This window comes from Vanacampus margaritifer, chromosome 15 (genome assembly GCF_051991255.1).
Source record: "Vanacampus margaritifer isolate UIUO_Vmar chromosome 15, RoL_Vmar_1.0, whole genome shotgun sequence".
NCBI lineage: Eukaryota > Metazoa > Chordata > Actinopteri > Syngnathiformes > Syngnathidae > Vanacampus > Vanacampus margaritifer.
In genome coordinates, this window is record NC_135446.1 from 19,343,692 (window position 1) to 19,356,813 (window position 13,122).

Here is a 13,122-nt window from a genome sequence, read left to right on the forward strand (position 1 = left end):
TACTGTAATTAACTTTGTCTACTTCGATGTGTTGTAAAAGGTTAACCATTTGGATAATCAAAAATAGGAGCACATTTTTATCATTTTTTATTTTTGTAAATTACAATCTTAGTTACAATGATGTCAGTGAAAATAAAGGAATGAAGCCTCTATACCCCCCTCCCCCAAACACGCACAGTTTTTTTTCTCCCGTGAAAGGAAAGATGGATTTAGTGGAGGAAAAAACAACTTCTCCTCTTTCTGGAGCCTTCACATCCGGGTCAGTTACTTGTTTGGATGGGTGCTGCCTTCATCTTACCCTCGTAAATGTTGAAACAGTGAATGACTTGAGCATGTTTTAAATTTGAACATGACAAATTTACTTAGTTAAAGGTCAAATATTTGCTCAGCTTAACAACAATCACATCGGTTTGACTGCTTGAGGTTTTTATTCCAACAGTACATACAAACAAAATAAATTACAAACTAAAACTGCATGCTGACGGTCTGAAAAAGAGTAGGAAGAAGTTACTAACTGCTGTTCGGAAGGAAATACTAAAAATACACTACATTGAAAACAATTACAACCGCTTCATACCAATCCATAAACATTTAGCTAAACGCTATTATACTTTTTGGAATTCAACTACGCGAGGCTTCTGACTCATTGTACACTCCCACCTCGGAGAGAGTTCTTGAACGCACCACGAGTCGATGATCCAGCTGCGAGAAGCCGAAGACATGGACCCGAGTAACGGCCAACAGTGAGCCATCCCCGGGGGTTGGGGGACCCTCAAAGTTCTCCAGAACTTTCCCCCGCCGCCTCTACGTGAGTCATGTCCCGGAGCCTGAAACGGAGGACCAACCACTGGAGCAACAAAGTCCACGAAAGTGTTCTCGGCCGGAACGCGGAGGGGCAGCTGGCTGCGCTGGAGCTGAGGGGCGGCGCGGAGCACGGACACTTCCCGCTCGTGGGTGAGCTTCCCTCGGGTGGAGCGCCTTGCCTCAGCGGCAGCCTCCATCCAGGGGAGCTGCTGCTGGAGGTCAACGACACGCCGGTGGCCGGACTCACCAGCCGGGACGTGATGGCGGTGCTGAGGCACAGCAAGGAGCCCGTCAGACTCAAGTGTGTCAAACAAGGTGAGTGGACAACTCTTTAGCGTCTTCGTGGGGGAGAAAAAAAAGTGTTATCGGCGTTGCAAGTTTTACTTGAAAGGATCTTAAAACTGTTTAAAGAAGTATTTTCGTTTGTCTATGCAAGTGTTGTTGTTTTTCTTTATGTTTTTTTTCTTAAAACGTGTTTTTATACGTTGGTTGTGATGCTAGGCGCCGATGCTAAGTTCGGTCCGTGGAGGGGACGTGTTGCGTTCATAATAATCAGAAAATAAACACGCTGTCACTCAAACGTGTCAAACGCTGCGAGACGCCAACTCAGCCGTGTTTCTATAGCTTCCGCATTGAAAGTGTTGCCAGCAACGCCAGTGTTGGACCAATATAAATTTTTGTATATTTTACATTTAGATTTTTACATGTAAATTGTTGGTGATAAAAGACACTTTTTGGACGTTTTTTGTGATGCTAGGTTCGGCTAGCATTTGGTAGACAGAGAATAAACTATCACTGCAAACAAGGTGAGTAGCCAACTTGACTGTTTCTTTTTTAAATGTGTCTATTTAAATAAGTTTTAGTATGTCAACTCAAGTGTTGCTGTTTTTGTGAGTTGTTGCTGAAATGTTTATTTTTCATTTTTTTAATGGTTTGGTTTGGAAGTTGGCGTGTTGCATTCGGGTAAATCAGAAATAAAAGAGTCCAAAAATTCACAGCAATGAAAGGAGGTGGGTGTTTTAATATAAAGTAGATACTTAGGCGTCTAATTTTAATGTTTAACTTTAATGTACCAGTTTATTAGGCACACCTATATGGGACAAATGTGTTTAAAAAACTGTTCCTAATCGATAATATTGAAAAACTTATTTGTCAGGGGTATAACAAGGCTTTCTTTTTAATATTATTTCACAGAAGTGTTTTCAGCTCCTTCTTAATCGCGACTCGGTGTTTTTTCGCACTCCGGTGCTAGTTGAGTCACAAGCTTGTCAAGTATGTTATTATTAGATTAGTTACAGGTGGCGCCAATATTGCAGCAGGTGTTTTGTGAGATCAGAATTGTGTGAAGTTGATAGGGATGCACCTATTACCAATTGAATACATACCTAACCCAAATATGACTTACTCCCACCAACCATATTGCTTCTTGGAACTCCCTCAACGGAGACATTTGCAGTATTTGTCCTGAGTCGATGAAGCGCCCGCTGTCTACCATTTTGTTGATGCCTCTATTTTTACAGCATGGAAAACGGCTATTGTCATCGGTCGCTAAGCTTCTTTGCGATCTTTTCCCGTTCTCCGGAGGCCTTCTACCTTTTCCGCTTCCCGATACCAGCGTGCATTGTGGATGTCCTCAAGCGCAGTCCGATGGCATTTAAGCTGTTAAGTTGTTCCTGGGAGGCCGTCGCACTGCCAGCTTGGACTGTGCCGCCATCACACACGATAATAGCAAAGCCGGACTGATTGTGTGGACACAAAAGGGGACGGGAATTCTGTCATCTGCATGGAAACTGTTGTTGGAGTCGGACCATTAACGTGTTTAATGATTGTTGTCATTTTCTACGTTTAGCTGGCAAATTAATGCATTTCTTTCAGAGCTAATGAGACAAGACCACACGTTCCTTCCTGACCATGCAATTTACAGTTTGAATATATTGTTTTTTTTTTTTTAACCAGCCAGCCAACTTGATTGCGTTACCAGTGACTCCGCTTAATTTTGCCATTTTTCCTCGACTCCCAAATCCTTATAAGCCTTCGCCGACATGCGTCTTTATCAACATGCCGAGAGTGTGCAAGTGGATTCGCCCGCCCTGTGCAAACAAGCACCCTCTTTTTTCCCAGTGATGGGCATCAAGCGTGACTTGACAAAACAACGCCGGCTTTTGCTACTAATTAGGTCAAACATGAGCCCCCTAACACCGCCCACCCACAATTTTAAGGTCATGCCTCGAACAGTTCAAACTCACAAGTGGCAAGACGGAATTCCAAAGATGACAATTCTTTTTGTCAGTGCTTCATTCCGTGAAGCTTCCAGTCAAGAACGTCTCCGATGTGCACCGTGTGCCAGCAGCTAATGATGACTCATCTCAGACAGTCTGTTTGGATTTAATGAGCCTTAACACAATTCACATGGAGACAACGTTTCCCTTTTTCCCCCTCTCCAACCTCAGAGTTAGGAAGAATGTCGGAACCTTACAAGACCAAAGGAGCAATATTTTACAAGTTAGAATTTTTTTACACAAATATATTGACAGTTCTATATGAGAAAAGTACTAATTTTAAAGATTATATTTGACAAGAGTCAGAATAAAAAAAAAACATCAGATTTTATGAGGAAAAATAGTCATTATACATAAATATTGGATACATTTATGAGAATACATGGGATTAATGTTTTATAAGAAAAATGTCAGAATTTCCAGAGGAGGTTTTAGAAAAATATACACAATTTTATGAGAATCATTTTGAGATAATGAGAAAAAGAGTGTATTTCAACTTAATGATTTTAAATATATATATATTTTTGGTTTGTTTTACAGGAGTCTTGGACATTTTATGAGAATACTAAAAAATAATGTTATGATCAAAGACATTTAATAATAATTAAAAAGTAATACAAGTATATAGATCCAAATTAATGTCTCAATTTCATGAGAAAGAAGTTAATCTACTTTTTGAGAAAATATTTCTCCATTTATCTCCACAAGAAAAATAAAGCTACATTTTAACCAAAATATTTATATTTATATGTAGTTTCATGAGAAAAAAAAAAAAGTTTCCCCCCCAAGAAAAATGTTGTAATGTTACAATAAAATAGTTGTAATAAAGTTCTAATATGATGAGAAAAATGTTTACATTTCATCTACAGTAATAAATATTAATTGCAGTCATAAACTGTTTCTCATAATCTCTTGATTTTCTTTTCAGTTTGGTCCAAATACAAAACCCAGAAATGTATTATTATTATTACAGTATTATAAAAATAAAAATGAGGATTTCCTTAAACTTTTGTGCAATCCCACTTTCTTCCTCAAGAGGCAGCAGCGCTCCCATACAACACATTCAATCTTGCATGTTGATGTGATAAAGGTGTCCTTGTTGCATCCATCGTCGTGGCTCAATTTTCCATTCGTCACAAAGTGTGTTGTTTATTCTCGACGTCCCCCAAACTTCCACAAGGAAAACTTTGGGGGCTCTCCTCTGACTGATTGTTTCTCCCGTGGCCTCCAGATGGCCTTGCAAAAAAAAAAAAAAAACAGACGTAAAAGAATGATCTATTCCAAGCCGAATCCCCCCCTAAGTTAAGTAGATTCATCAAGAGACCGCTGTGGGCTGTAAAATCATTAATAAGCGCTCGACGGCCGGGCGCAAGTCGAGAAAAGTCACCTTATGTCCCATCTTTGTGTCTTTTGTCAGCACCTCCCTTTGTTGCCTTATTTGTGTGGTAGTGAAACATGGTGGAATGATCGCATCGATTCTGGCTGAGCGGCCGACGTGTCAAAATGGAAGTGTCGTTCATCTGCCGTCTTGTTTCCCGTGCCGCGACCTTGCCGGGAGGGGAAAAGCAACAATAGCTTTTGGGGTTTTGACATTCCGCCTTGCATTTTGCTGTTAGCTTAAATCAGTTAAGGAGTTCCAGCTCTGTCCAAATGAAGAGAAGAGGGACAAAAGGCAGCTTGTAAACAAGAAAATGTTGCTCCACGCTTGCGGAATGCAAAATTTGTGCTTGCTGCTGACGCCGGGGGAAGCAAAGCATGCATTTTCATTCACAGTTGCTTTGCTTTTCATCATTTTGCTTGTCTGTCAAGTGACAGACTTACAAAAGCTTCTCTCAACTACATGGATACAAGAAGTGTGAGGAGATGAGATGTTAAATATGCAGAAAAAAACAAAAACAACCAACTAAATGACCACCCAATTAAGTAACCATTCTGCTTGACCACGTAACAAATCAATACCCAGCTGACCTACCAACGACCAAACCAATTAACCGTCCACCAACGATCAACCAAACAAGTACTTAATCTACTATAAACCCAACCAAACACTCAAGTAACCAGCAACCATCAACGACCAATTAACCAATCATCTAATCAACCAATCAAGTAACCAATGAACCATCAACCCTGTAATCGACGAACCAATCAACTATCCAAGTAACCATCAAGTCAACCAACCAAGTAATCAATCAGTCATCTGATCAACCGATCACGTTACCAATAAACCAACCAAACACGTTAACTTTACTATTTTGCGTGAATGGCCCGCCAACTAACTAACCAAGTAAATAAACAAACAAGCCAACAAACAAATCAACCAAGCAACTGAGTAATTAACCAACTAGCCAACTGACAACCAAGCAAAGTAACCAATCAACTATCCAACCGACAAAGCAACTAAATTACCCATTGACCATCCACTCAGCCAACCAAGAAACCATTCAAGCAACTAACTAACCAACCAACCAGGTCATCAATCAAGCAACAAAATGACTGAACCAACCAGACAGAATGAATGGCCAACTATACAAACCAACCAACCAAGTTACTAACCAAGTAAACTAACAAATCCACATCCTGCCGACCAACCAACCAATCATCACCCCAACAATCAATTAACCAAGCAAGCAATTAATTAACCAACCACCTGATTAACCAACCGTCTAACCAATCAAGGGAACTTTGACTTTTGCTTGCCGCCAAACTTTTGCTTAAGTAAACTCAAGTTGCCAATGTCACTCTTTGAGTCGTTTTCGAGTCGTAAGTGGCTTCAGCTTGTTTCTGAATTATGAATGCAGATGAGACATGATCAAAAACGACAGGAAATTTAGAGCTGAGCTGCTCTGAATTCCTAAAGTGCTGTTACGGTATTGTCTCGGAGCACATGCGCGTCTTCTCGTGTGTGTTCACCAACCGCCAAGCACGTAACGCGGCAGCCAAGCACTCGGAATTTCACGCGGCGCTCTTCGCGTAATGGCTCCCCGGAGACAGCCCGAGGCGATCCGCCGTCCGGATCCGCGTTTGTGCCTCGCCGCGGTCGACCATCTCCATTTATTTCCATAATGTACCGGCGAGGCTCGCACGCGCACTCGGTGTGATGATGAAGCCCGAGGGGTGGGGGCTCACGAGCGATTGGAGGGGTTGGGGGGGCTCTCGTCGCCTCTTGACTTCACAAGTAGCGGAGATGACTTTGTAGTTCGCAATTACAACTGCTTGCACTGATTGGCTGTGTGCGTGTTTAGCATCAAGGGATTGTTGCATATGTAGCATAGCCTACCTACAGTATGTCAGTATTTTTACTGCTCTGGAGACCAAAACGTCGAGGTGCACCCAAGTGGTTTTAGGAGAAATTACCCGGCGACAGGTTGCAAAGCGCATTCCAAAGCAACAGGTGGCATTATAACTCCAGTCCAACGAGTAGCCAGAAGAAACGAAAAAAGGCATGATAAAAACGTGAATCACACTTATGGACCTCATTATCACATTTGAATGTACATTTCCTAAAATAATCAAGAAATTAACAACAGCAAAAAAAAAAACTGCTGAATCATCGCAAGCAAAACAGTTATGTCGTTCCATATTTGAGCTAAGTAACAAGCATGGCCAACGAATTTCTCGAGAAATCCCACGCCTAACTCACAAATATTTCAGTGGCAGTTTAATCTTGATTGTGAGGAAATGTACCCTGGGCCTGTATCTGAATTTGTAGCATTGATTCCACCTGTCTGACGTATTTGTGCGTCCTGGACTAGGTCTTTATTTGGATTTGCACGGACTCATTAACAAGATTTGGTAGAAAATGCCTGAAGTATTTCTCGAGTAATCCAGCAAATGGAGACAGAATGAAAAGCTCTCTCAGAGGTGATAAATCCGTTTATTCCTTTAACGCAAAGCGATGTACGAGAATTGATCACGTCCGCGGTGAAGTTTTTAGCGTTGATCCCGCGTGTCTCGCAATTGTAATGAACGCCCGCAAGGCTAACGTTACAAAGCCTTGCCAGACTGTAGCAGACGCGTCCGTGTATCCCAATTCTCCAGCGAATGTGTGATTTATGTTTTATTAGCGCACCGCCTCCGCCTGCCCGCGGCGTCCGTCCTCATGGAAACGTCTAATTCGCTTCCAATGGCGGGGGGGTTCAGATTTGGTGTCTTTTGTGTGTGTGCTCAATCACGTCTGAAGGAGCTTACAGAGCGCCCGTGACCAGGGATTGTGCTGTGAAGCGCTGTCAAAGGCGGCAATGTCAAGTGCGGTTTGTCGGCCGCGTACGCGCTTGTCTGCAGTGCGGGTGATAAACAGCGCGGCTATAACTCCTCCCAATCCCTGTCAGCGTGCGGAATGAACTGCGAGCCAGCCCGTGACGACATCATTGGCGTCCATTTGTCATTATTTGCAGATTATCTCTGTAATCGCCATCTTGTCTGATGCAAAGCCCTCCGACTCGGTAAACACAGACGTTCGCTTTTGAGGACGTTCGGAGTGCTGCACTTTGCTCTGGCCTGGTGGCTGGTGTCTGGTCGGTGCTGGATTTCACTTTCCTTTGGTCCTTTCTCGGGTTTCCTGACGGCCTCACGACTGGCTGGCTGGAAGTATTCGGTTTAGGGAAACGGTATGGGATTTTCATTTTTTTTAATAGGTTTTAGGTGAACTAATGAATGCACGCACGCACGCACACACGCACATACACATATTCACCCACATACAAAAAAAAATAAAAATACCAAAAAAAAAAGATATATATATATATATAAAAAAAAAAAGGAGAGCAATGATGATGACATGTCAAATCGGTGCTGGATTTCACTTTCCTTTGGTCCTTTCTCAGGTTTCCTGACGGCCTCACGACTGGCTGGCTGGAAGTATTCGGTTTAGGGAAACGGAATGGGATTTTTTTTTTTTTTATAGGTTTTAGGTGAACTAATGAATGCACGCACGCACGCACACACGCACACCCACATACAAAAAAAAAAAAAATACCAAAAAAAAAATATATATATATATATATATATATATATATATAAAAAAGGAGAGCAATGATGATGACATGTCAAATCGGTAAAATTACCGAATGAACAATATTGAGCTCTCCAGGGAAAAAAAAAAAAAATCATTGGCGTCCATTTGTCATTATTTGCAGATTATCTCTGCAATCACCATCTTGTCTGATGCAAAGCCCTCCGACTCTGTAAACACAAGACGTTCACTTTGAGGACGTTCGGAGTGCTGCACTTTGCTCTCAGGCCAATGTCGCCTTTTTATGCGAGAGCTACTTTTAGCTGGACTTAATTATTCAAAGCGCAGAAAGTGGCTTCTTCATGGTGGAATGGACTTCTGTTTGAGGGAAAAACCACAGTGTTCTGCCTACACTATATACACACCAAGTGTCCAGTAGTTCCTGCGTATGGATTTTGCTCAGGCCACCAAAACGAGGACGTAACATTGCTATAAGCGATGGGCAGCACAGAGAGACAGAAATGTGATTGGACATAATACAAAAAAATCTACCATGCACAAACGTGCAAGAGAAATGCTGCAAAATCCAATTTTATGGAACAAATATAATTGCAGGTCAATGCTTCTAATCGTGTTGTTTACATACTTGTACACGTATGTAAGCGACGCCTCATCCGACAAATAAATCCCAGAAGTCGCTCTGAGCAAAGCGACACAGGTGTCCCGCTTTAAAAGTAAATGGCCCGTAGAGTAAATCCAATATAAAATTACTGCGCTGGAAAAGGACTGACAGCCATAAAAGTGAGTTATTTTGCCGTCGCCGCGTCTCAGACGGCCCGCGCTCACCCTCAGAGTCCAACCTGTCGGCTCCAATTACCCGAGGCGAGTGTTTGCCCGCCGCTTGTGCGACATCTGTATCCTAATTGCTCGCCGCCTCTGCGTTCGGAGGCAACGGCTCAATTAGTCCACAAACGAGCAGCTTATATTCACGGAGATTGTTTGTCATTGTTCTGCAACGGGGGAATATGGGGGCAGCACCTTTTTAGGGAAGCTTGCGGTGTCTTCCACGCAGGTGGGGTGCCGCGCTGGTACACAGGTGAGGTATGGTTGTGACCACAGTTGAGTTGTCACATGACAGACGATGTGTCTTGATGTACACAAATGGGATGAGCCACTGTACGAACTAGGTGGCGGGACATATTTTGATCAGGTGAGCCGTCTTATTGTACACAGGTGAGGTGTCGTATACAGAGAATGTGTCATGTACACTGTTTAGGTGGATTAGATCGCGTGTCTTGTTGTACACAGGTGAGGTATCCTAATGTACAGCGGAAAGGGGCAAGTGTTTTATTGTACACAGGGTGACGTAATCATTATTACACGACTGTTATGTATCCTATTGGACACGTGATGCCTTGTTGTACACAGCTGAAGAACCTCATCGTACATAGGTGAGGCGCCTTAACTCTTTGACTGCCAAAAACGTTAAATAACGTTTAGTAAAATCCTATGGAGGAGTGCCAAAGACGTTAAAAGACGTTTGTTTCAAAACAGAGGTGAAACTAACCATTTTCTATTGTTGATTACTGAAAAACGGAATAAGGTAGAAACAAACTTTTTTTTCTGATGAAAGATGAGTGTCCAATCTTTCATTTGGTAGTATGTGTGTTTCCACAGTCCAAACACATAATTTTCTACGGACCTTGAAAGATCAGTCAAAATGCTTAAAATCGGCTGGCACTGGGGACAACCCGTTTCTGAAAACATCTGGCAGTCAAAGAGTTAATGTTAAACAAGGCAAGGTACCTTTTAAGACACTTTTTTTTTTTTTTTTTTCCCTGGAGAGCTCAGTATTGTTCATTCGGTAATTTTACCCATTTGACATGTCATCATCATTGCTCTCCTATTTTTATTTTTTATTTTTTTTGTATGTGGGTGATTATGTGTATGTGCGTGCGTGCGTGCGAGTGTGTGTGTGTGTGTATTCATTAGTTCACCTAAAACCTATTTAAAAAAAAATCCCATACCGTTCACCTAAACCGAACACTTCCAGCCAGAGTCGTGAGGCCGTCAGGAGACCCGAGGAAAGACCAAAGGAAAGAAAGGAAAGTGAAATCCTTTTAAGACACTTATTGGACGGTTTGTTTTGTTCTACACGTGATATATTGAATAATCTTATTGTCTAATTGTACAAAGGTAAGATATGTCACTTTACACAGGTGAGTTAACAAGCACTCATTATTATCAACATTGTGGACTTTTGAGATTTACAGAATCCCGTCCATGCATGAAAACCGAGCTGCTACCAATACTTTCTATTACATGGAATAGCCTCGTTGACCCTCCTTCTTGATCAATTTCCGCATGATCAACCACATTCCTAATGATCAATTAACTGCGCATACTTTCACTTTTAAGACACACACACACACACACACACACACACACACACGTTCACGCACTCACCTACGCACACGCTTTCCATTTGCGGTGCTCTCGCGTACTCCCCTGTTACACAAGCCTGCACCTGCATGCAAAAATAGCCCTCACCTGAAAATGGAGCACGGTAGTAAAGAGGAATTGTTTCTGCTGCCAAAAAAAGCTCTCAACACCGCATAAATGTTTCATTAAGATTGTGCGCGTACAACCTGCGTTCGGGTCGGGTTAGGCTTTCAAAGTAGGGCTTCAAACCAGACTTAGGGCTTGAAAGTATAGTTTGAAATTCGGAGTTGACCTAATGGTGGCCTACGTGACAACCAATAACATTCATGTGTGGATTGGTAGCGGTCCAAAAAAAAACCTGAAAAAAACAAAAGCCCAGTGGCTGTTTGCGTAATGAGCCCGCTGACTCAATTAGCGCGAGGTGCTAATGAAAACAATGTGTGGCGATAAGAACTGTCACAAGTGAAAGCTCATTCCGCAGGAGTCACCACTCTGTCTGTCTACTTCCCGGGATGCGTCATCCCCTCCTCGCCGCGCAGCCACAAAGTGACAAAGGCCAGTGACAACAAGGGCAGCGCATCACTATTGATTGCATCTGCATATAAATAACACGGCTTATCGGGGAGCCGTTTGCGGATGCTAAAGTGTTTGCTGGATACGTTTGACAACCGTAACAGCTTTCTACTCTCTCGGGAGGAGGTCCCGTGAGATGCTGCCGAGTCTGGAGGAATTTTTGATTCACTTACCGCCTGCATAATCACCCTTGACTATTTACCAAGTCACCTATTCATGTTTTTCTTCTCAAGAAGCGGTTTGTAGTTTACTTGCTGAAAAACGATGCACTTTTTTGTATGTATTTTTGGAAATGGCCTAAGATGCCACAAGATGCTGCCAGAGCCTTGTCTAAATAGGAAAGTAGTACAGTGAGTATGTTCTTTGTATGTTGGGGAGGACCTAAGTGTAGTAGTTACAGAAAATAATATAATGTCACTATACAACGCTAGCATGGATAGGTGAACAGAAATACATTGTTTGGGGTGAATGTTCAATAAGTGGTTGAATGCACGTGTTTGGCTTCATTTCCCCTCTAACTTAACGGAACTGACTTCCCCGTCTATCAACATTTACGCCGGCTCTGACAGTGATGCTGATGGACTGTGCGGTGTACAAGTGGAGCAGGGGGGGGCGGCTTGGGGGAGGGGGGGGTTGCGAGGGCGCCGCACTCAATTGCATGTCACACTGCGTCTTCCCACTTGGCTACGGGGCATCTGGGGGTGACTGGAAGCCTAGAAGAGGATGCTGGTAATCCATTTTTTTTGGAGCTGTCTAAGTAAGTTTGCATCTTCGGCTTGGAACTACTAGAATACTTTAAAGCAGCGGTTGTCAAACTGTAGCTTGGGGGTTCACTAAATGATTAGTCATTTATTATGTGGTATCGTTTCCCTTTGAACTACGGTTGCCCAGATCCGATCACATGATCGAAGGCCCAGATCGGTATTGGCTAGTGGTGCAACGGATCACAAAAGTCACAGTTCGGATCGGCTCACGGATCTGATCGTCTTTCGGATCAGCAAAAGTGCGGTACGAAATAAATTTATCCTAGTGTGAGTGCACCCGCAATCAACTACATCCTAAGTGACGTCTAAAAGGGAAGTCAAGGAAGCCATCACACCACGACGTGGGCAAATTTCAAAGTAAAAGTGTACTAAAGCTATTTGCATTGCCGTCAATGTATTACTGTATTTGGTAAATTTTATTTTGAAGTTAGGCCTAGCGCGTTACGTTGAGTATGTTTCAGCCTCCTTGATATGTCATAATGGTATAGACTGTGAATGCGCACTTTTTCCCCCCCCACCGACCAATACGCGGATCAGGCGTGACCCGAACCGTGGGGCCTGATCGGATTGGATGATGATCTGTTGCACCGCTAGTATCGGCAGACACTCAATTGGCTCCCAAAAACATATAAATACGAAGCAAAAATGGCCAGCAGGTGGCAGCAGAGTATAAGAGATCAACCTGGGCCATGTTGCAAAAAGCTCTTTGCCCCACAGTTTTAAACAGATTCGTGAATAATGATGAAACTTAGCTATATTCTAATGCTAATAGCTGCAAAACGGAAACAGATAGAAACATACTTTTTCTTCCTGATGAAAGAAAAGGTGCTAATCTTTCTTTTGGTAAGTTCCATGTTTTTATAGCAATAGAACACAATATTCTGTGGGCCTTGCAAAATCACTCAAAATCCAGTAAAACAGCCGGGAGCGAAGGGGGTTGCTTCAGTGAAAATGGCTGGGAGCGAATGAGTTAAAAGCTCTGATTTGATTGTGACACATCATCTCAAAAATTTGGCATAACTGCAGGAATAAAATGCTATTTTTGTGGAGAGCAATTTTTTTAAGAATAGTTATATTTTGTAGACAATAATGTAAATGAGAATGAAGATGTAATATTATGAGAACAGTTAAAATTATTTTACTACATCTCAGGGAAAAAAAAGACATTGACTTTTCTATTACAACAAAATGTATTTGTTTGTGTAACATTGTCTTTGCCCTAAAAAATAGGCAACATTTCAATTCTTATGGTACATGTTTAATCGGTGTTCGGATTATGACAGGTTCCTTGAAAAAAACTTTGTCCTAG

General features: G+C 42.3%; 1 protein-coding gene across 6 annotated transcripts in view; it reads left to right on the forward strand.

Annotated features, from left to right (window-relative positions):
* Positions 1-672: 672 nt before the first annotated feature.
* Positions 673-13,122, forward strand: part of magi2a (membrane associated guanylate kinase, WW and PDZ domain containing 2a) — an 80,638-nt gene continuing 68,188 nt past the window's right edge. For 3 of the 6 annotated variants that reach the window (XM_077543479.1, XM_077543484.1, XM_077543481.1), the window contains exon 1: positions 673-1,119. In XM_077543479.1, the coding sequence (XP_077399605.1) occupies positions 816-1,119 (304 nt within the window). In that variant the 5' untranslated portion in view covers positions 673-815. The remainder of the gene's footprint in view (positions 1,120-13,122) is intronic. The other 3 variants (XM_077543480.1, XM_077543483.1, XM_077543482.1) reach the window with 1 other exon arrangement.